We start from the raw sequence: 25,384 nt of genomic DNA, 5'->3' as shown, positions 1-25,384 counted from the left end.
TTAGTATATGAAAATTGTTACACACAGAACTAATAGGATTTTGCAGACTTTTTGAAAAATGTTTTCTTCTTTATGGAAACATGTATTTTGCAAACATTAACATTGATTTTAAATAATTATTACAAAATAAAAATAAAAAGCATGGCTGTCTTTGGCATTAAGCCAGTTTATAACATTATAACATTGACATTGAATCCTATTTGTTAAGTGTGTCTTTGAAGTCATGAAACCTGTTATGTCTCCATTAAAGTGAATGCAAATTGTGTTTAGAAAATGAATTCATAAAACAAAGATTTCAAAATATTATACTAATTACTCCATATAAATAAAATGCTTGCAGGATAGGCAATTTCAATAACAATTGTCAGGCATCTTTGTAGATCTTGAATGAAACCAAACTGATCATGATAATGACACTTTGTAGAATGTCATCCTCATATTTGCTTTTTGGATATGACATAAAATAACAGTATTGAATTTGAAGGGCATAAAATTCACATCATCACCATAAACATAGAACCCAGTTTACAGAGGCCTACAATGAGGAAGTCTGCTAGAACCTGACTCTGGTTCTCAACCTTTCCTAAACTTTTGTTCCTTGACACCATATGCTACACGGAACAGTAAAGACATCTGAATTCAAATATTTTGAAGAAATGTGTATTTAGCAACTGAATACATGCTAAAAGGAATAATTTACAGCAGCAGTTTATTACATTTTTCTCTCCAGTTTTCTAGTTCCCACCTGAAATGCAATGATAAATACAGATATGGAACATATTTACTACCTGGCAAAAAAAAAAACATGCTTACTGAATGGGCACACAGCTTCCGCCCTTAAATAGCACATAAGCCACCTTGTCACCTACGTGGGAACATCTTGCACTTTAGGATAATGTTGAACACGTTGAAATGGAGCACCTATAAGAAGCTGCATTTATACTGCTCTTCCCTCTTCCTTTCAAAATTATTTACATCTCTTTTGCCTAATGTGTAGGTAGCAAAAATATTAAACACATACCATTGAAAATCACTAAATAATACATAAAAAGTAGCAATAAGTGTGCATTTACATTCATTTACATTTTATATTTGATTTCAACTGGGCCATAACTTATCTGCTGTGATGTACCTTTTTCCTATTTTAAGATTGCTGTCATAATTTAAGGTCACATGAGTCTCTTAACAAAGTTTCAACTCTGATGATACATGCATATGCCAAAGTCTATTAAAACCGAATTAAATGGGATGTTAATTATTCTTCGTACAAATTGCATCCCCCTCAGTAGACACTGGCAGAAGATTGTGACTTTAAATGACTTATTTACCTGCAAGTTATATCAATGATTTTCTTTGAAAACTTATACCTAAAGATTTATAAAGACATGCCAGTGGATTTATTTTTGTTTCTTTTAATTGAAATCTAGACTACCTATTGGTATTTCATAATAATAAACAAAACGCATTCAGATCTTGGAAGGCATCCCTGAAGTTATACAATCTCTATCCCTTCAAATCCTTTATTTTTAAGGACTAATAATAAAAAAGATACTTCTGTGACTGCAAATAAATTTGATTCAGCTGCAAATTTAGAATCAACTATAACACTGAATTTAAGTACAGTTAAGATACTGTATGAAAATAAAAGAATGACCTATTTTTGGAGAACTCTGTGTTCTTTGATTCCTATCTCGAACATTTCTTTTTTCTCTACAGGAGTGTGTCCTTCAAATTAAAATTCAGCTACCACTTGAGAATGTACTTCTAAATGTAACACTGTATGAATCAATGGAATCTGACATTGAATGTAGAATATTTTTAGGCTTCATTTGAAACAAACAAACGTCAAAATTGTTTATTCAAACTAATCATTAAAACTGAAACATGAGCTTCCATCTGTGAGATATTTCAGCTGATAGAGAATTTTTAAAATATTCACTGTAGTCTGAGGTGAGAAATTAATGCTGAGTTAATTAGAATCCCAAGAAGCTAGAGTTAGAATTTCAGTGCTGCTTTCATTAATTAGCAATAAGATGTTTCCTTTGCATTTTTGTGCAGGAAAAAGGACCTAGGGAGGGATTCTCAGAAAGGTGAGTGCAGTGCAAAAGAAACTGCATTGCAGTGCTGAAGGTCTTACACATCTTGGAGTTAGTGATTCTCAGGGAATCATCTTAGGACAATGAAGCAGGCAAGCCCTTAATAATCTTTTAGCTTATATTTTATAAGTTGTTGCAGAAGACAGTGCTTTCCATGTGTCGAGTGTGGGTTGTGTCCTGGGAAACCACTGACATGAAAAGACTCATGCGTTCTTTAGACAGATCATTGTCTTAAACAAGGTGGGATAAGAGGCAGCTGATACAGATGTAAACAGAATTGGGAAATCTGCTTCTAGGATGTTGTTCTGAATATTACTGATCTTCCACTTCTCAAAAAAAATTCAGTTAACTCAGATAAAATTCCTACTGGAGTCACTAGAGTGTTTTTACGTCTCAAATATCACGTGGCAATTCAGGCAAAGAATTAAGACATTTTCTATTAACAATGCTTACTATTTTTATGAAATACGCACTTCCTTTTCTTTTCATTGATCCGTTAGGTACAACAAAATGCATTTACCAACCAATTTCTTCTCTTTTTTCCACGTTAAATGCTCTGTTTTTCTAAGAACAATATGCAGGTTCTAATTAATTTAGATGATATTTAAAGAAGGGGAGGTGTTATTTTTTTCTGAATTCCTTAGAGAAATACAGCATAATTTATAGCCAGACTTTAGGAATTGTTAATGATGTATATGTGTTTCCAGAACAATACTGGTTATCCCTCTTGCAAAACTAAAAACAAATTTTTTTTAAAAAAAGCAGCACACAACTGGAGTTTTTAAAAACAAAAACTATATAGCACAATACTTGTAAGACAAAAACCTACTCTAACTTAGAAAAGAGCTAATTTTTCTGCATATTTGTCACGGTATATTTAAATTATAGTTTTAATAAAATACATCTTTAGATCAAAGCTGGAAGAAGACATCAGTAGTAGATCAGTGTATTCTATTTTTCTTCTGGATGATGGATGGTTTGTTTTTTATATTTCCACAGATCATTTCATTCGGTATCAGTTTACTCCTCCAGTACATATCAACATGAGTGCTGGTAGACAAAAAATATCCTTGAATCCAACAATGTTTTGGAATATTCATCAGCTTAGTAAATCCATGCAGTTTACTTTAAACTTCTAGTTTAATAAAATGGCTTTGCTGATGCAGTTTTTCTTCTTTAGATGGCAATATGGCAAATGACATTTTTACTTCTCAGGCAAAGAATAAAGCAAAATTTGTACAGTAAAATCTCGTAAGAAACATTTGAGTCTGCTGCAGTGAATGTCTGCGTTCACCTGACCTCCATTAGGTGTTGGTATTAGGAAGAAAGCCTGTTAGGAAAGTTACTCATGGACTTAATTTATAATCGGTGGAACTCAGTTGCACTTCCCACCATTGTAAACATCCACATAATGCCATGAAAAAAGTTCATGTATATTGCATTTTTTCCAGTTATTGTCTAGGCAAGTTTCTACTTGTTTGAGGTTTCTAGCGGTAATGCAGCTCAGACACTCCTGGGTGCCCTCTCAAATTCGTGGGTCCTCCTGTTTCTACCTTTCTTATTTTCCTGTAAGTGCTTCCATTTGTTACTGTTCCCTTGGGTGTGTCCTGGCCTTTGCCGACGTTGTTTTCGGTCCCTTTTCCAAACTTGTTCACAGAACTCATCCATTGTGTTCAGGTTGGGGTGGTTGATGAGCTGCATGAAGTCTCTGTACCAGACCTTCTGGCTGGGTGTCATGCTGTTGGACATTTCTTTGGTCTTAGAGCCATCTCCATCCTCATCTTTATGAAGAAGTTCTTCCAAATGCTCTGTGTCAATGACTTCCAGGGTCACTTTAAGAAGAGTTTGCATGAAACCGTGTTCCACGGCATGACAGAGGTAACTGCCTGAATCCTTCCGCTGTAGACTACGCAGTAGAAGGCCTTGTTCCGTCCTGATGATATGATCATCCTACTCTGATCTAGCAAAAGAAAAAAGTAGTAAAATCATACATATTTAAAAGAAATAGAAGCTCCAAGAGCCTATCTCAGTAAAAATTTACATTATGCATTGACGCACACTTTAATAGCTAATAACATTTCTAGTTTAAGAGAAATGATAGCATTTTTTCATAGGGGAAAATAGTTGTATATTTCTGCAACTGCTTTTAAGATGCACGGCAAAATACTGGTTGTCCAATGTTTTAATAGAATTTCTCATAATAATTTAGAATAATCAAGATAATGGGAGGGAAGGACAAAGATATACTTTATTTTATAAATTTGAAATGAGGTATATAAATTTAGGAGAAATTTAACATTAAATATTGGAACTGGAAATACAGAAACATGATATGAGAAAATAACGCATTAGAATGAATTTATAGTAAGATTTGAAAAAATAAAATAAGTTTAGCAGTTGGCAAGCAGAAAAAAGCATGGGATTACTTATTTATTCAGTTTCCTAAGTCTCAGCCGTGACATGAATATGAAGAGAGCTCAGTAATATATCTACATGTTTAAAGACTGCTTCAACTGTCTTAACAGGTGATGAGAGGAGTTTTACTCCTGTATTCAAATTGCATCTGTAAAACTGTCTGCATGTAGTACATTCACAAATCACCTACGTAGCCTGGTTACTGTTATTTAATGCTTTTAAAAGCTGTAAAGGCTCAGAGTACTCACTGAGATTTTCTATGTATGATTTTTTTAATTTTACAGAGGAATAAAGGGGATCCTCTGAGGTGGAAGATCCTCATGATACGATATGCATAGTTCATATCAGAGTTCATACTGGGACCTTAGCTCCTTCATCCTAAATCAACTACTCCTTCCCCTTAAGCTCCCTCCCCCGGTGAGGAGGAAGTTAATGGAGACAAGAAAATGTTTGAATAGAAGAATTAATCAAACAAAAATTAAAATTAGTAGGAGGATTTGATTTGTTTTCTATACACATGTAGATAACATAATTGTTTTGTAGATAACTAACTACAGGAAGGAAAAAGCAGCCCTCTAAATTATATCCCCAAATGACTTCTTGGACAAAACTGTTACCAGTTCACTTTTGTTTCTCCAAATCATAGCACAAAGCCTGTCATAAAATCAGCCTTCAATTAATACTTGTTTAATGAATGAGTATTGTAGGTTAAGAAAACAAAAATAAAGATTCACAGTATTTCTACCCCCTCTCCAGTCAACCATGCTGAGATCACTTAACAGTATATGTCACATAGAATTAGTCCAGCCACTTTCCTTCCCGTACCTCTTCTTTTCGCTCTTCATTTCGTCTCTGGAACTGCCAATAGACCAGAGCTCGCTGTGACTTGGGACTGCATTCCAGAAACGTGCTACTATTTTCTACTCCATAGATAATTCTTTCTTCAAGGCTGTGGCCATGGTGATTATCTGGCCAGTGATGAGGAAGTGAAATGAGAAAATGTTAGAGAAGTAAACTCAACTTTTCAAAGTATTTATTCGGAAATTCAGGAGAAAAATTTGTTGCCAACTTGGAAGTCGTTTCCAAATTGACTGAGGATGGCAGAAAGGTCAAGAATGTAAGGTTTCAGAACCCGTGTCTACCTAAAGAGACTCATTATTTTGTTATGGGTGATATAAAGCATATACAGAGATTGTCTACCGGAAAGTAGCATTACATCAACAAAATCAGTCATGTGTGCAGGATAACCATGTATCTTTAAATGCCACGATGATACTCTCCAAGCAATTATTTTCATTGTAAAAACTCAATGCTCTGACTAATGGCGCCGGTTTATATTGTACTATTCTCTAGAAGGAAAGTTATTCGACTGGGTTTTTGGAAACAAGAATCCATTTCTGAGAAATTATTTTGCCTCTTTGTGTTTATTTTTCATCTGAAAAATTAAATTCACCAACCAATAATATTTATCTAGTATTTTACAGAAGGCAGAGTTCAGGAAGTTTATACTCCCCACCAGTAAACCCTAAATAACCCACAAGATTGTTCTGAAGATCAATTGGTGTGAAATGTTTTGGATGGCTCAGAAGAAAGATGCACAATTATAATGCAATGTGGTTTCAATTGTCCTTATTTTAAAATGACACATCTTTTATTATTTTCAAGAATTAGGCTAAAGAATATGGCAAGAGTATATAATAAAATGCAACAATAATAAAACCTGTTTCCAGATTAAGTTTCTATTATTTTACCCTTTATGTAACCTCCTTCAATGTGGTAAATGAAACATAGTTAACATCAAAAGTACAACACAGGGAGTCTAGGTAAAACTCATTTAGAGAAAAAAGCCTTCTTATTATCTTGTGTAATTCTCTTTCCATTAAGACATCCTGTGTAATCTGGAACTCATTAAATTAATGTAGAAAATAATAAATATATTTTCACATGCATATAGGGCTGACAGTGCAGACAGATGAAAACTTTTTGCTTTCTACTTCAAACTCTAGATTTTTAATTAAAAAAATGTTTCCTCCCCCTTTTTTTTGCATCACTTTGACAGTTTTACTCTCGTTACAACTGAGTACTTTTGCCTGTCATAGATAATATGATTTGCTCTAAGTTTAAAACTTTCCAAAAACCTGCTTCCAGCCAATCCCTGTACACAGCTGACATCCATCATCTCCTGTTCTCACTCTCCCTGCCTTTGGTCCACCCTCTGCCCACATTTGCGATCTCCAGAGATGTCAATCTGAGTGCCTTTTCCTCTATTGTTCTAGGCGTAAAAAAAATTTCTAATATTGGGAAGTATCTGTCCCTTCTTATTTAAAAGACCAATCCCTTGGAAATAAGAAAAAAGAGAAAATGACTGAAATGTAAAGGAACAACACTATTTAATTAATTCCAAGTCCATTTTATTTCACACTGGAGATACATATATCTGCACATCAATATATACACAGAGTATGGTAGTGTTTTTCTTTTTCCTCTGATATTATTAGAATATCTTTGATTGAACAGATACAACGCATGTTGCTGTACTAGTTTGCAGATCTGCTTCTTTGGAGAGAGATGAACTGAATCTCTACGTCCAACAGGAGCTGGAAAATCTCTTGTGATTCAGGATCTACCATGAATAATTAGAATGCCTTGTCACAGAGGTCACTAAAGTTTATATAAAACACATTTTTTTTCTGCTAATTGCTGTGCAGTTTAAACTTTTTTGATTTAGAAATTATTTTAGTTGTAATATTATGCAGCCTTAAAAGTGGTGGAAATCTGCAATATGCAACAACATGCTTGAAACTTCAGGGCATGTTAAGTGAAATAAGGCAGTCACAGAAAAACAAATACTGCATGATCCTACTTAGATGAAGTATCTAAAGTAGTCAAAACTCCTAGAAGCAGATACTAGAATGGTGTTATCAGGGGCTGGGGGGAAAGAGAAATGGAGAGTTGCTAACCAATGGGTATAAAATTTTAATTATGCAAGATAAATAAGATCTTGAGATCTGCTGTACATTATGCCTATAGTGAACAATACTATACTGTACACTTAAAATTTTGTTAAGAGGGTGGATCTCATGTTAAGTGTTCTTAGTCCAGTAAGATAAAAGAAGTAAAAAAACCTTAATTTAAAATCCTTTTACTTTTAGGAAGAGACTTTCCTTCAATCTCTACATATTAAAGAATCAATAAGATATATGACAACATGATAACATAGAAAAAAATCAACTGGATTTAGAAACAAATAATATGGTGATCCACCAGTATCTTCTGTCTTATCAGCCATGCCTCTCAGGTCTACTTTTCTTGTAGAAATTCATGATAATACCTGACTGGTCTCTCTCATCTAATCTGTATAAGTTACTATACGTAACTACAGAAATCTAAGGTATAAGTAAGTTATTGCTCTAAAACATAGATATGTTTAATTACTTCAGTACATTAGTTGACACTCAGCTAAAAGGAGCAATGTAACCTGTAATAATAAGAAATAATAGAGCATCATATAAATGAAACATCTATTAGGTACATTTCCAAAGTCACTACTTAATTGTCTTCTTCCCAACTAAAATAATCATTCTATTGGACCCATAGCGACCTTTCTGCTTACTTATGGTCTTGGGAAACCTGCCTAGTTTTTAGTTTCCCTCCAAGATCTCCTCTGGTGACAGCAAATGTTCCCTAATGTACATTAGAAGAAGAAACATCTTAATAGTAAATGTTTCTTAAAGAAATATTTAGTCTGCTACTTGTCTGTAGTAGAATCTGTACAAGTTGTTATTTGATTTGACCAAGAATTTATGCCAAGTTGTTTTTTGTTTAATACAGCAATAGATCATGGACTTCTTCAAGAAACACCATGACATTCAGATACTTTTCCACCTGAATTAGATAAGAACCACAACTGGTGAATTTGGTTCACTGGCTTGGTGCCTTAATAACTACTCTTGCCAATACCTTAAGGAGTCATTCCCCTCTGAGTTGGCCCCTTCTTTCTCTCCTTTGTATGTATTAAAAGCAAAAAAACAATCTTCTAGTTAGTAAGCAGTGAAGCTAAAAGGTTCTGTCATATTAACTATTCATCATAGTCAGTATGCAGAGGTACTCCTATCTTTCTTTGGTTTATGAGTTTCCTATTTTATGTTTTGTTGGTTCCGCTGCCATCAGCAAAAATAGAAAAAAACTAAATTTCTACTGAAAACATTTATTTCTGTTAATTTCTCTGCAGTAGAATATTTCTATTATCAGCAATTTTTAATTTAGGACCAGAACTTTCATTTCAAGTGGTCTCAGCCAAGCAGTCATACATTTGGGTACTTAGATGTAACAGTATAAACACTTTCCTGTTAATTTCTCCATTACCTGACACCTTCTAAACAGATACTCAATAAAAATTTTAAAAAGACTGTTGGAAGGCACTCAATAAATATCCATTCCTTTTCCTGACCCTCATACCCCAGAGCTGCCTGAGTAAATTTTGTACAACGTAGGAAACATTAAGGGTCTAATAACAGTATGTTTTTCTCTCTCTCCTTTTCTTCCTCCTTCCCCCAGCTCCCTTACTCCCATCTCTCTTTGTCTCTTTCCCTCTCTCTCTCTCTCTCTTTTTTTAAAAATTACAAATAGGAACAACATTTTGATTCTTGTCTTCTAAACTTACTAGATTTTCAATTTTTTCTTAGGATGCCAAGCTCTATCACTTTGACTGTTATTAAAGCAAACAGCTCTGTGTAGAAATTGCAGCAGAGAAAAGCTACACTATAAGTAGTTTTCAGAGCATGTACTATTGAACTCATAAATACACAATATAAATCAAAAGCTCAACTGAGAAAACATTGTGTATTAAAGACTTCTTGAGGATATGAAATCTTGTACATACAGGAAAGTATAATCTAAAATATCTCTCTGGATTAAACCAATTGATCTGAGAGCAGTTTACATGAAACTCATTGTGTTAATCCCATGATATAATTGATTTTATTGAATAGTGTTGGGTGGGGTCCCTCTGATCTAAGTTGAGGGAGCTCGTAGCAATACTCTACAGATTTGCTCACTGTGTTTATGTCACAGTGTTGCTAATTATGGTGTTTTTTGCACTGCATTTTTTTTTCTTTTTTTTTTTAATTGAAGTATAGTTAGTTACAATGTGTCAATTTCTGGTATACAGCATAATGTCCCAGTCATGCATATCTATACATATATTTGTTTTCATATTCTTTTCATTAAAGGTTATTATAAGATACTGAATACAGTTCCCTGTGCTATATAGAAGAAACTTGTTTTTTATCTATTTTTATATATAGGGGTTAACTTTTGCAAACTTGCATTATTTTCTTGATGTTCATCTTTAGAAAAATTTTCTAATGTTAGTTCTTACGAGTTACTGAGATTCTCTTGAACAATTGATATTTTTAAACAAATTTTTGTGACTCACCAGTTGATCATATTTGTCCCCCTACAGTGCCTGAAAAAACCTTTAGACAAATTTATGTCTTACATTTATAACTTCTTGGTAAATGCATTCTTGCCACGTGCCTGGTTTTGTTCTGTCAGTATACCTGCTTTGCCTGTGTGACATTATTGCTCTCTTTATCTTATTGTTGTTTTTAATTAAATAATAAAAAATAATCTGAAATTTATTAGGTCATTTACCAATTACACACAACATACAATATTTATAACCCCTTTAAATACTTTTGTTGTTACTGAAATATATCTACATACAAATAATAGTATTATGTCTGGATAGAGACAGTCATAAATATGTAAGGTGATATTATTTTTATTGCTCTTCCTCTGAAAGTTACAACTGTTTATTCAAAACTTAAAATCTTCTATTGAGAATACATAATAAGACAAATTATGAACTTCTTCCCAACATCAATCCTATTCTCTCATCCCCATCAAAGACATTATTTCCTCTTCTATGCTTCTGAAAAATCTCTTTTTGCATATATCTTTAGAGTACATGTAGTCTTATTTATTACAACTATTTATCAATCTGGTTATCTCCCTCCATACTGTGTGTTCCACAGTTCTGGCCCAAGGCAGTCAGAAAGCCTCAGGTGATGTTTGCTAAATGGCAAACCCAGGTAAAGATTTACTCCGCATTTAAAGGCTGAAACCCCATGTAACTTTGATATCCTCAAGACACACAGTTATCATAATTACATAAAAGAAATGATTAAGAGTTTAATCAATTAAAAAGGGCATAGAGTTTATAACCCTCGTTATGACAAGTACATTATTGAACTGCTGGTGGGTGTAAACATTTCAAGTCTTCTAGATGTATTAAGCTTTATAATGTTACAAGAGTTGACTTGAGATATATCAAGGAAAAGATGATGATTAATCAAGTGTACTCCAAAATCAAAATTTCCAAATATGGGATAATAAGAAGAGAAAGAGATTTGAGAAATTATATGAATAAATTCTTACATCTCCAGGGTCACCTATAACTCTAAAGGATATCTGTACCAATGAGTAACCTTACATATTTCCAGAAAGAAAGTAATCTCATTTTAATCCATTTTCAAATACTCCTCACACTTAGAAAGCAACTGGTTTGAATACTAACTTTTGTCGTGAAAATTACCAGCAAACAAGAAGTGTATAGTTGTTGAACTGGCATAATGAATTCATATCGGTTGAACTGAATAGTTAGAGCAAAATAATTGAGAGCAACAAACATTAAAATTACTTTAAAAGCATCACAGTGTGTTTGAATAACACATATTACAATATGTTGCAGCTGTTAATGACAAGAAATAATGTTTTTAAGGAAGTAATCTTCAATTAATCACTTCCTCTCTTAGTGGGATAATTTATGGAAATGAAATGAGGCTAATAAACCAGAAAGAATGGGAGGAAAGAAAGAAGTTAAATAAATTGCTTCCTTTTGTAACAACAAAAAGTCATGATATCCATCATTTGGCCAGAAATATCATGTTGCTAAAGGCTGTATTTAGTATTTGATTCTCTTCCAATATAGCAGAAACAGAAGGCATCACATTTCAGCTTTCCATTTATTTCACTCTCCATTTTAACCCCATAAATGTCTCCCAAGATGGAAATGTTAATAATGTAAGAATCTTAGGTAATGTGACTTCATGCAGAAAAGACAGATAGGTGAGGCAGTGAACCACATATGTATTCAACAGTTTGATCTTTTTTGTCATTTTTGATGTTCTCCCTCATGAGGAGATTAAAAAGTTGAATTTCATAAATAATGTATATAAAAGTAAAACTTAATTTGAGGGAAGGGCAAATGGTTGCAAATTATATTAAATACTTAGCAAATTCAGTTAGTTGCTGAACTACACAAAAAGGAATCTAATTCCACTTGTTTTTTATCACACTGTAATTTTCATATTTTACATTGTAAGTTTCTTCCACAATATTGTTCACTGTAAAAGATAAAGCAAAGGAGGAAAGGAAATACTGTCCATCAACTCTTGATGACACAGAAACCTGGAGATTTTCACTTCTTATGTATAAATAACATTACTTAGATTTTGATATTTCTTACTGGAGTCTAGATGTTTTTCTCCAGAAACATAATAGACATTTTATCAATAGAAAAGACTCTTAATTTGACTTCAAGTGAATGAATGGTATCTCTTTAAGTAGCAGTAGCTGAAAAGGCATTTCATGGATGAATCAGTAATTCTTGGGAAGCCATAAAATATTTATAAATTAAAAAAAGAAGATAAAAAATTTCATTAATCCTTAATATTCATGTGTATTTTGGACTTGACTGTATATTAAGATGGCTAACAATTGATCTGATAATCTTATATGTTGTAGTGTATTTAACACAAATTTACAGTATATACTAGCTTTATAACAGGGGTATTGTTTCTTCATCAAGATAATGCTTTGTGCAATGTTTCTCCAAGGTTCTGTGCGATGCTTATACCAACTAGTTTCTTGTAAATGTCTGTGGCATGTGGGTTTGCATGCATACATGCACCTACAAAAGTCCATGTGCTTAATATGCTTAATATATAAATTTGTCAAGTACAACAAAGACTCAATTAATGAAACCTTAGAGAAAATTTAAACTAATAATTTATCAAATTGCTAAAACAAATTTAAATATTAAAATGTTTTGTTTTATACCCCAAAGTAAGATCTGTCTCTGGTACTGGGAAATAATTATCAATCAGAAAACAACATTTAGAATTTTACAATTCAAGGAGTTTCTAGTTTTCCTTGAATTCACAGATTCCTGTGGATTTATGTTTAAATGCTTTTGTCAGTGCACAGAAAGGTAGATGGATAAACAGATATAACTAGGGTAATTAATTTTATTGTTCATAGATAATTACTATATTAGACAGCATTACTAGTATCTTAGTTTTAAGGTATCTATTAAAATATGAAAATGAAATTGATGCGTTTTGAAGTTAACTATGAAACCTTTATAATATTGTGCTTAACAATCTTGTCATATCAGAGGTTACAATGCTTCTTGATAGGGCAGGCTGAAACTCAATTATTTAAAAAGCAACATCAATATGAAGATATCTACTGCAATATTTAGTCTACATTGAACATCAGATATGTTTTATTTTCATGATTTTATAACAAATTTACCAAGAAAGCATATATAATTTACATGACAGAGTAAAATTACCAAAGGAATTTATACATTCAAAAATCAGGAAACATCAGCTTTAATATTTAGTTTACTTTTTTCAAAAGTTATGATAGAGGGCAGAAAACACTCACGTGCTGAAGCAGAAACCTTCCATAAACAATAATGAAAATACCATCTTGTATTTTAATATGTTTTCTTTGTAAGTTTTGGAATTAAAAAAAATACAGCATGTTTAAAAACTTCCCACTTACAACAGTTAAACTACAGGTGTATAAACAGTTGAGTGACCTCTGATGACATATTTAAAAACTTTACTAAGGAACATTGATAGCACAAAATATTTCAAACCTCTTTTTATTCGTCTTACACAGGTTGTGTGTGCAAGTCTGGCATACATATATTATGAATAACTGGATTATTTGCCTAATATAATATATCAGAAGATGACTGTGGTGATGACTGATTTTCTCCAGTGTAAACAGTTACAAGGGCTTACAAAAGTTATAGAAGATCATGTTGTAATAATTTCATTCCAGGATGCATACTTCTTTATACTTTAACATCTCTGATATCAGAATGTCTTACAGTTGCTCTTGGTCTGAGTTGATGTTGCTTTTTTCTGGAAAGAATTTATTCTTACTTCTGCCAGACATATAAGACCCTACTAAGCTGACAGCTCCTTAAATTAAAGTTTTGTCTGAAGCTTTTGGTCCACTCTGTTGATGTGAAATCAGAAGTAAATCTTCATGAGGACCACTTTGTGGTTCAAGGAGTAAAACAGGCAAATTGCTTTGCTATCCTCTTCCACGTGGGAATTTATTTCTCCTTCGAGCCAATACTGAAACATACTGAGTCCTGGCTTGATGCTGGGACCATCATCTATTAGACTGTCCCCCTTTAGGCAGTTTTTCTTTCTTAGCAGTATATAAAATAATGGTGCATCTTACATTCAGTGACATCTTAGACTTGAGACAACTTGGTACTTTATGAAAGTTAGGGTTTTTTTTTGTTTTTTGTTTGTTTGTTTTTTTTAGGGCTGACAGCAGCTCATCTATCAAGTCTTGAGGCTTCTCTAGGGCCCAAGTACTCAGATTCATAGTTGAATACTCTATTTGTATTAAAGAAGCTAAAGCGCAGACCAGATTAGCATTGCTACGAAATACTGAATTTACAGCTCTGCAGACCATGAAGATGACACTGCCGAAGATATTTTATGAAATTCTTGAATAATTTTGACGCTAACCAAGCTATAAATTGAAATAGAACACATTTTACCGTGGGAAGTTAGAAAGGAAATGCATGTTCCAATAAATAGTTCCAAGAGAATTATTACGAAGTGAAATTCAATGATGGCATTAATTGAGAAGTTAGGACCTAAAATATTGCAAAGATTAAAAAATTTAAGGTGATGTTAATTTTTAAAAATTGTTGGTACTTATGGTATAGTTTTTTCCTTTCTGGACATGTAGATCATAGTACAGCTTGTTTAGTAAAGAAGGAGGAATCAGAGGTAGTTTAAAAGGAAATTGATTCAACCACTCTTGTTCTTGAATGCAAAGTCAGACAAGCTCCAATTTTGTGCACAACAGTTATTTTAAGGAAGGGAACATATTGGAGGTTTCTTGTTAGCATTGTGTATGAGGTGTGAGTGGGAAGACAAGAGGATCTGCCAGCACATACATATTTAGGGTTTTATACTGAAATTTCCCCAGGCGACAGGCCACCACTGATGGAGGAGTGTGTGCTGGACCAAAGGGAAGTGGAGCTAGATTTTTCTGTTTCACCCAGGCCAGCTCACCATCAAGAGAGGGAACAGAGCACTGAGTGAGTGTTAAAGGTTTCATCGAGGGTGAAATTTCTTCTACCTTAATTGTGAGTTATTTTATATAGTCCCTCTATTAAAACCTCAGGATATGTAAAATATGGAGTGTTACAGAATATGTTTACCATTACAGCTGGAACTGATCGTCCTGAAGTGTATAATTTGGCTTCACGTTGCTTAGCAGTTTTCTGTGAAAACATCTCATATCTTTATATGTTTCCATATGAGCACACATATTTTATTCAATGTGAGATGTGACATTAGCAAGACAACATACATGATTTAACGGGGCTGAGCTCTGGAGTTTTGCCCACTTTACTTTCAAAGGTTGACATCACCTATTCCAAGATAATTCACTGATTCCTAATAGTAAGACTCAGTCTGACCATATGGGAATGCCTGACTTAGTTCCCAAACATTTGAAATTTAGTTTGGTGTTTATTTTTTATGTTCGGTCAATTAGCAAGATAAGCAGACAAGGAATACAGAGGCCTTCAAAGAAGGAATGTTTTACTGCTGCAGAGCTTCTTGAGCCGTTTCACCATTTCCTCCCATATATTACCAGCATCTACTTGGAGTGGTTTTTAAACACACACACAGACCCAGGAACACTGAAACACAGCAATGATTTTTCCTCCCTGTAGTATGTGTTCCAACTGAAGAATCAGGAGAAAAACTGATTCACGATTATTTTTCTTTCCATGACTAAGCAATTTTATATTCCCAAAGTTTATAGCCTTACACCACTCTAATTTCATCAAAACACAACTTTAAAATCTGAAGCACTCTCCAAAGCCCATTCAATAGTCAACAATTTATCCACAGTCTCATTTTTAAAAAATAATAAATATGTCTTTGGTCAGCTTTTCCTTTGTATATATGTACACTCATACTTCCAGCATATATAACATTTTGATAAAAATACTAATTGGGTCTATGAAGAGACTGGACTGCTAACCAAATGGATGTATCAGTAAGATTTATATACTTCTCTAGCAATCTTTAAAACACAGCACAGTATCTGACATAAAGTAGTTTATAACTATAATTTATTAGTTAATTGCTGGTTGATGATATTTCTTAAGAAAGGTTCCACTTTTGAATACAATGGTGTTAATAACAATGTGTGACTTAAGTCAATTTCACAGTAAATAACAGATGCTATTTAGATCAAATCTCTACTGAAAGACAAAAATAATAATTGTTCTATAGCTTGAAATATTTAGATAATTAATTTAACAAATACTTATTACATATCTACTATATTCATGATATTGCATTGGTTAGAGCCCTAGAGATAAAAAAGTGAGCAATATAGCCAAGTCCATGTTGACATGGAGATTAAATCTGATTAGAAATAAGCTCTAGTTACATCACCTTGTTTCTTTTACTTCCAATATTATTATTAGCTTCTCCATATCTAAGCAAATATATTCTTTAATATAATGAATTAATAATTCAATACACTGTAATGCTTAAAAGCTGCTGATCATAATTCAATATTTCTATGCAAAATAGATGAATGGAAGACTAGTGAATGTTTTGTTGTCCAACTGAGAAAGCCATTTGAAAAATCTAACAAGGGTGTGTCAACAAGGTACCATATCCGTATAAAGACAAAAATTTATAAAATTTGCTCTAGCAATCTAGTGGTATCTTTTTTTTTTTATAATGAGAACAATTAACAGACAGGAAAGCAAATAGCAGACAGACAAAAAAATTTTGCAAGCAAAACGGATTCAAAGCATAAGATCATTTTGTGGCTATCTGTCTCCTGGTATTGGCATCCCCCAAACAGCCCTGTGGACATTCATGAATCAGATACCAGCACATGTAGGGGATACAACAGGGGGATCTGACTTGCAGAAAGGCATCTAGGTTTTGGAATGCATGCTGGGTGCTATTTGTGTAGTGTGTTTTCTTTCTTAACATTCATGAACTATGAATATTCTACACACAGAATCAGTAGATCAAATCCAGTAACTGATAAAAATATTAGATCTTCTTTTAGGATTAATGTAAAAGGCACGAAAAAAGTCAATAGGATAATTGGATAATTATGTTCAATTACATGTAAAATGTACACGTGTGACAATTTTAGCCATTTTTAACTAAGAGTTGTTCATTAGCAGTGATGTCATTGCTGAGTTTTCCCAGCAGAGGGAAGCATAGTCTAATTATTGTTTTTGTAAAGGGCTGAAGTAGGGGAAATGAGACATACTACAATTATACTGCACTTTTAAATGAAGATTGGTTGATATTTCATCATTAAGTAAGCAACTTGACATTAAATAGGCCTTGACATCTTTTAGGAATCATAAAATGAACTTGGTCCAAAATCCTCAGCGTGAAGACCTCCAGACTATCTTCTACTTGAGCAGAATACCTAGTAATATTACACTGGCTGTATATTATCAGCATATTAATAAATAAGTTGCATGGCTTATTTTAAGACTACACTGTCTTCTTTGATATATTTAAATGAATATTTTTGTTGCCTCCTACACTCAGGTTGCTACTATGTACGAAAGCCTGTACTTAAACCTGGTTTTGGTTGGTTAATATGAGAAAATTGAGTGTTGACTCTCATAAGGGTCTAATATCTTGAATTTATCATACCTAAAATAAAATATAATTCAGTGCTTTGTGTTCATTAGAATTTTCTTTCCACAAGATTTTCTTTCTCTTTAGTTGGACTTCTCTAAGTACTCTGGGAGAGCTGTGTACTCTGCATGCATGTGTGTGGATATATGCATTATTGCTTATGATTTTATCCAGGTTGAAAGATTAAAAAAAAAATGCTGTAACTTACCATGGTGTTGTAAGTCTGAACAGTGAGTGAGTGGATCTCCATTTCTTATATCTTGTCGTCTCGTGCGTCTAAAACAATTATATTTAAAAGGTATTATTGTATGTCTAGTCCCTCTTGGGAATTTGTCATAAGAATTGAGAAGAATCAAAATCAAAGACTCTAGGAGTTTATCAGAGGAGATGCATCCACATCTGACCAGAAGATTTTTTTAACAGCAGCTCATCATACCTGAAAGAGCAGTATCCGAGATGGGAAACAGTGTACAAATATACTAGCAATGCATTAGAAGTCTTTCAAAGTATTGATAACAAAAAATTCATGGTTTCCTGCTACTGAACATCAATCAGTAAGAATGTAACATCTAGAAAATCTAAAATTTTTAACATCTTAAATTCTGAAGAAAAAGCACAAAATGTAGAGTAGCAACCCATTTATTCAATAAATAGAATTAAACTTTTTTCCCTGATTACTAATGAGGGAATAAGCTTGAAAATTAAAGTTCATATGAATGTTCTCTTTCTCATAATACTTATACATAATTCCTTGAATAGACTTCTCTTAAATTATAGTATTAAGACTGAATTCTATTTTTAAGTTAGCTTTTAATTTTCCTTTTTGGTTGCTATATCAACCTTTTTTTAATAAAATGTTTCTTTTATGATCATATGGTTATGAATGCAAATCAATTTACCTATGAAGTCAGTAAAAGGACAAAACCAACAACAAATACTGAGGAGCAAGGCTCCTCATTTTATCAGAGAGAGGCAAGAGAGAAGATGACAAACGTACCTCTAAGAGGAAAGCTAAATTTGCTATAAAAATCTAAATTAATCTCTCCTGCGTTCTACTGCTCAGATCATGTTAGTTACTGTACATTCTGGGTGTCTTCCCTCTAAACCTTGACAGGGAAGGAGGTTGGCTCCAGTCACTGTGGTATAAATAAGATGTGTATTTCGAGTAAGAGGCTAAATATGGAGACTGGCTATGTGTAACAGACTGGAAAAGATTGGGGACACCTGTCCAACCGTTTTCTGCATCTATTTTCATGAGTATTGTCTTGCTGCAAAGTTAGTGATCGTCCCTGAAAAGAGTTCTCACAAAGGCCATTGAGAGCTGCAAACATGGAATTTGTTACTGTATTCATAAATTTAGAAGTCCCAAGTATTTATAGATTTCTATTTCTAGAATTGTGAGACTATCAAGCAGATGTTGCACATTTCAAAATTGAGCCAACAAGGGAACTTGTGAAACACGAACCACAAAGCATTTGGGAAGGCATTTTTTACTGCCATTTAAGCTTTTGAAAATGCCCTCACAAAGAATATATAAATTGTGAGGCTTCTAAACATCCTTTTCAAAGACACATGAAATTGGATTAAGCAAAATCTGCAAGGCACAACAAAAATGTGTTAGTGATAATTCCTTCAACCTTGGATTCTAGGTATGCAGTAAACACATTTCAAATATTATAATATGACCCAGCTTTTAACTTATTATAGATGTACTTATCTTATTTTTATCTTCTCATTAAAAAAGTTTAAAATTTAAATGGATTATTATTAAATTAGGTGATATTATACATGGAAAGGAAATAATACCCATTTTTAGTTCAAACTTAAACTTCACTTTTTCAAGCAATATTAAAAACCCTCTAATGCTAAATGATTTTAAGAACCATCAATTTTTATTTTTAATTAATTTAATTTTATTGCTGTGAAAATGGCATACTGCTATTTATTAAACTATCCATGGTTTCTTTGATTGATAACATTATCTCCACACTACATTTTTGTTTCAAATTTAAACCTCCAACAAAATTTATAGGTATATGAAAGTAATACAAATATGCTGCCTAAATTCTGAACATTGAGGGTTTAAAAACTGAGTATTTATTAAATGGAATAAGCTAATACAACATTTATGTTTAATACTATGACTAACAAGGTAACTGTTTTAATCCATATGGACTGAGTATATGAAAGGTTAAAATTGTAGATGATTTAACATTATAGTCAATATAGTCAATATTAACTAAAGTGTGTAGTCAATATATCTGAGTAGACATTAGGGTTATTTTTCTTTAATATTTTTTGCAAACATTTAAAATGATTCAAATATTTCAGAATGCATCTCATTAGCAATGAAAAAACTCACAATCATAGCCTCTTATAAAACACTAGCTAAGATAAAAAAAACAAAACAAATTTTATTGCTTCTAAATTGCAGTGGTTTAATAATGCTGATTTCTCTTAAATATTTCAATAGGTTGATGGGCATACTGTTAGTCTTTAGGTTTATATTAGCAAGTATTGTATATTACTTTCATCTATCATTGCTTGTTTTTTAAATACTGGTGAGTATCAACAGAGAAAAGTAGCCTTAAGTGAGTGGTAGAGAATATCTTAAGGTAACTATTTTGTCAAATTAAGAAAGTGTTTTTGTTTTTTAAAGCAAAAGTGAATCAAATTACTGTACAACTTTTAGGATGTGTCTTAAAGTTCCCTGAAGTATAACTGCACCTCCTGAATATAACACTCTACTGAGTGACGAAATGTCCATTCCCAACACATTCAATATCCTAGACAGCAACTTACAGTTGATTTCTCTAAACATACTGTTTTAGATAACTTCTAGGCATAGCTTAGCAACTTTTAGTCAAGCATGTCTGAAAAAAACACTTTCAAGAATTATCAAAAATACACTTTAAATATTTGTATAATACATGTGTACAGGTTGATAAATAGATATTTTATTACATAGTTTTATATTTTAAGTTCAAATAAGGCAAGTACAAGATGATGCTATGATAATTTAGTAGACTTTAAATTTTGGAGATTCACATAAAAATATGTTTTAACGCTGGTTAACTAACATTATACAAAAATACGGTATCTTCAAAACTAGAAAAAAATATTCTTGACTTTTTATAATTTGGTCCCTGTGTACTAAGACTCCATAGGTAAGTAAATTCTTATATCTGAGAATTTTCCATTCATCCAAGGACATAAATTGCCTTATTAAAATTTAAAACCAGGACAGAATGTTGCTGGACAGAAAAAGAAGAACAGTTTTTGGTCAAAAGACACAAGGCCCAGTCTAGACCGTGCTGGTGACTTTCTCTTCAGCTTTCCCCCATGTGTAAGATGCAGTTGCAAAACTTTACAATTTTCAAGTGTAAACATTCAAGGATATTATCATGATGTTTTAGATTTCCCTTCATAATTTATCAAAACCATTTGTTTCATTACACTGAGTACCCAACTGTACTATTACACAATCGTCTGACAATTTTGACTATTTAAGGGAAAGAAACAAAACAAAACAAAACAAAAATCCCTCTACATCTCATTTTAGTCATCAGAAAAAAAGGGGATATACTTATAGGAAGAAGTGGTTCCAAAAATGGAATCAAGTAAGATAACTATGAAACACTATTTATATCGAATATTCCTCTTACCTCTTTGCAGTAGGAAAATAGCGAGAGCATGAAGAGCCATCCCAGGCACAGTAGGGGTCTCGGGCCAGGCAGCACTCCGCACAGGCTTGCCCGTAAACATCACATCGGTGTAAAGGGAGCTGCGCCACCCCCGCAGTGGAGCCAATGTACAGCTGTTGCTGTGGGAAGAGTTTACTGTTATGACAAAAACCAACTTGTCTTTCATATCTCTTTTTCCTTTTAAAAAAAGGTTATTTACACATAACTTAGCAAAAAATACACTCATATTTGTGGGTTTAAAAGCACTCCATTATTGGTGGTTTCTTCAAAGGACTGGCAGGAAACATTACCATTTAAAATACAGCAAGATGAAAATCTAAGTATTTGACTGAAACAAGTATATATTATAACTATAAAACCAAGGGAAGACAGTAATAGTTATATATCAATTATTTCTCATAAAAACTTTTAAGAAGACAGTAAGGCACTGAACAATGTAAAGTTCAAACCTTCAGTTTTTGTTCTTAGCTTGCTCTATTTACTTCTGCTGTTTTATAATGTTGATTACTCAGATTATCTACTTTGCAATGTATTCTCATTGGTCTTGAGGCAGGGATCTTGTGTTTGTGACTCCTGGAGGCCCTACTGCATAGCCTGTGATGTAGTCTGCCCTCCCATAAGAAGGGAAAGGATGACGTTTTGGTACTTGCATTTGGTAGGAAGTTTTGCTCAACACCAACTGTCTTGCCTTTGCACTATCTCCAGGAAGATTACTTTAAACAAAAGTACTCAATTACTTCTCATTCAAAAGATCACCAGATGGGGGAATCAAGTACATGCTAGCTGGTGTCCTAGACTTGGGAAAAAAGCTCAGGTGTTGTGGAAAAAGTGGGGTGTTCGATGTCAACATACCTGGATTCTAGGTCTTCCCTGACATTAACTCTGTGTGATCTTGGGCCATTCACATAATTTTTCTAAGACATAACTTCCTTATTCATAAAATGAGCTTGTTTAACTAGATCTTTAATGTATGCATCCTGATAAAACTATGATGCCACTGTCCTCAGTGAATCTGAAGTTATGACATGAGGCAGAATACAGAAGAAAAAAGAAAGCTTTCTAGAAGCCAATAATTCAGGATTTCAATACAATTTTAAAAATAACTTTAATAAAGTTAAGCCAACATAGTGTATCAGTTGCAAATTTATGTAAACACAAAATGAAATACAAATAAAATTGTTTTGTAATTTTCTACTTCTTACTGTAGTTGCTGTCATAGCTCCCTTCTCCTGCACTAGGTGATTGAACAATTATAATAGAACATTAAATAGAAGTTGAAACATGTGATAGTACATATGAAAAAGACCTCAAAAGTGTATTTTAATTTCTCCACTCTATAAATGAAAAATAATTTGCAGAAAAGCCAGTCTCTGAATCATGGTGTGCTTTTTTATTATTGCAAATTGCCGGACAGTCAGCAATGGATATAATTAAAACTGCATTTCAAAAGGCTTTCAAACATGGACTACATATATCAAAGATAAATTTAAATGAAGATTGAAGTATCTATTAGAATTGAAGAAATTATTGAGGTTAAAAGGAACACTTTTATAGAAAATAATTACATGCTTAAAGCTAACCAATTTACTTATATCTTAATTCAAGAAAGGGGAAAAAGGCAGACGAAGTAATGAAAAAAAAAACCTAAACTATTATGGAGGCAGTCATCCTGATAAACAGTGCTTACTCCATTCCAGTAAGTGAAGAATATTTACAGTACACAATATTGTAGCACAAAATAGTCTGTAGAAGAGGCTATCTGTTAAACATGAGCAACTTCTTACTATATTCACCTTGTCTTGTTGTATTGAAAGATAGGACAAACCACAGCAAATTAAGAAATGATAGTTTAAGCCTCGGGGAAAAAAAGATGGAGTATTATTAAGCTTTTTTTGTTGGGAGAAAATTAGATTGATTTGTACTCCTCTAAAAGCTTCTACTGAGCCTGTATGTGGTAACAGCTGATCATAATTTGAGAAACATTAACAAAGAACTTAACTAATGGAAAGAAATTCTTTTTTGTCTCCTATTCTTTATTTCTGTCTTCCAAAAGCACCTTTAAAAAAATAAACTTAGACTGTATTGAAGGCAAGCAATCTCAATCTGATAAAAAAAAATGAAACAAGCATAACATTTAAACAACAATTAAATTAGTTAAAATGGGGAAGCAGTCTCCAGAAGCATGGATGGCACTGGCGAACACAGACATGAACCATGTACTGTGGTCGTAACTATTTAAAAAGCTATTGACCAAGTAGGTTATAATAAGGAGATCTCTATGTTTGGCCAATAACTTTTAAGAAGTATGAACAAAATGAATTCTTACAGATTTCTAAGAATATTACATTTGAGTGGAAAAGGATTTGTTATCTAGACAATAATATCTGAATCTGTCACGTCCTTTTAGGAGAAAAACAGAGAAATAATACACGAGAACAATATGAAATCAAAAATATGGCAACTGAAATTATTGTAATAAAAACCTCAAGTGTGATTAAATGCCAAAAATTAAATACAATTCAATGTCTAGTTTTCATTTTACAATTATTCTGCAGTACTATTAATGATCTGCAAGACTATTCATGCTATCTAAATGAAGTATAGGGAGGCTTGCAGGCACCACTGAGCATAATCCAGTCACTAGCAAATAGCCTCATGTGCTTTTTCTGCCCAATTTAACATCACCACAGGCTTTTTCACTATCCTCCTTAACAAGTTGCGGGTCATAAGCAGGAGATGAGCCCATTTATCCAGAGATTAGTTGCAACACTGCTTCTCCCTCTTGAAACTACTGCCTCACTTTTAAAATTTCCATGAGCATAAATGAAATTGAGTCACATCTGAATGAAATCAAACTTCAGTAATGGAAAACGAAGGCTAGGGACACTCTGTTCCAACCTGGTATTTCAGAATGATAAATTGTTTTTGTTTTTTGGTGAAATGTGTTTAATAGGTAATTCTTAGGTAGCTTGAAAAATGTTTGAACAGAAAGACATGTTTTACAAAAACAGATGCAGTGTAATTAAGATTGACAATGAAGTCCAGCTGAAGATAAATAAATAATTCAAAAAATCATTATGGGAAAGAATATTCCAGTCTAGCTTCCATCCTGGAAGTCCCCGGATTTCCTTGCCAACATATGACAATTTTTAGATTACAAGAACAGGTGAACACATACTTATGAGGTGTAAGATGACAGTGTCAGGTCAGCAGTATCTGCACTCTGGATTTCTCCAAATATCTTGGAGATTACCGATCTATTTTGATGCGGACGTGTGGAAAGGATATACACTGAGCTTTACTGGCACAATATTTTAGTCTCTTGTACAAGAAATAATGCATGGTCAGAGATAAAATGTGTAAACAATTCAGAAGTAAGATTTGCTAAATCATTCTCATATTCAATAATTTCAGTATGTAAGTTTTCCCTACAGTGAGTGAGGGGCTTCCTACTCCATTCTGGGTTTTTTCTGCTAAGTTATTTAATAATTAATTTCAACTCAGGACCTAAGCAATCTTTGTTTTTTAAGTTACCTTTGATATACTGAGTAGAAAGGCTAGGTTACATTTATGCGGAAAAGATAATTCATTAGAAGTTAAAATTATATTTGTTTTGTACATATAATTTAGCATTTAGAAGTCATTTGTGTTTCTTAAGTGTCTTGCCAAAGCATTCATTCTATGCCAATGAAAAGACTATTAACACGCTGCCCTTAACTTTTGAATTCATGGAGTTTAATACCTTATCATTTGGCAGTGACTGTTTTTGCTATTTTTCCTTTTATATTTAGCCAAACTAAATGTTTTCTCTACCACACAATATACTGAAAAAGTAAAATTAACTTTTAAGTCAAAATCCTCCAAACATATACAGCCCAGGGCATAATTTTATTATCCTATAAAATATATTTTGTTTATCCATGCAAATTAAATTATAAATTTATTTATATTCTGAAATATCCACCAATGTTATTTTAAAGGATAGATAGATGAAATAATTATTGAGTAAATTATAATGACCAAAAAAATGCTAAAAATGAAAATTTACAGCAAATAATGATATAAGAAATGTATTCATAGGACACATATGAGGCTGGTCAAAAACATGACAGCAATGAAAATTACCTTAATTTTCATT

The 25,384-nt window shown here is 32.8% G+C and overlaps 1 protein-coding gene across 5 annotated transcripts in view; it reads right to left on the bottom strand.

Moving 5' to 3' along the window:
- Nucleotides 1–638: 638 nt before the first annotated feature.
- SEMA3A (semaphorin 3A) overlaps nucleotides 639–25,384 on the bottom strand; it is a 434,105-nt gene continuing 409,359 nt past the window's right edge. For 4 of the 5 annotated variants that reach the window (XM_032484103.1, XM_032484104.1, XM_032484102.1 and 1 more), the window contains 4 exons: nucleotides 21,208–21,365; nucleotides 17,751–17,818; nucleotides 5,337–5,479; nucleotides 3,901–4,056 (listed from right to left, as the gene is read on the bottom strand). In XM_032484103.1, the coding sequence (XP_032339994.1) occupies nucleotides 4,042–4,056; nucleotides 5,337–5,479; nucleotides 17,751–17,818; nucleotides 21,208–21,365 (384 nt within the window). In that variant the 3' untranslated portion in view covers nucleotides 3,901–4,041. Of the gene's footprint in view, nucleotides 4,057–5,336; nucleotides 5,480–17,750; nucleotides 17,819–21,207; nucleotides 21,366–25,384 lie in introns of all 5 variants that reach the window. The other variant, XM_006188920.3, reaches the window with a different exon arrangement.

Source organism: Camelus ferus, chromosome 7, assembly GCF_009834535.1.
Source record: "Camelus ferus isolate YT-003-E chromosome 7, BCGSAC_Cfer_1.0, whole genome shotgun sequence".
Taxonomy (NCBI): domain Eukaryota; kingdom Metazoa; phylum Chordata; class Mammalia; order Artiodactyla; family Camelidae; genus Camelus; species Camelus ferus.
The sequence above is the reverse complement of the archived record's forward strand: the minus strand, read 5'-3'. Positions and strand labels throughout refer to the sequence as shown.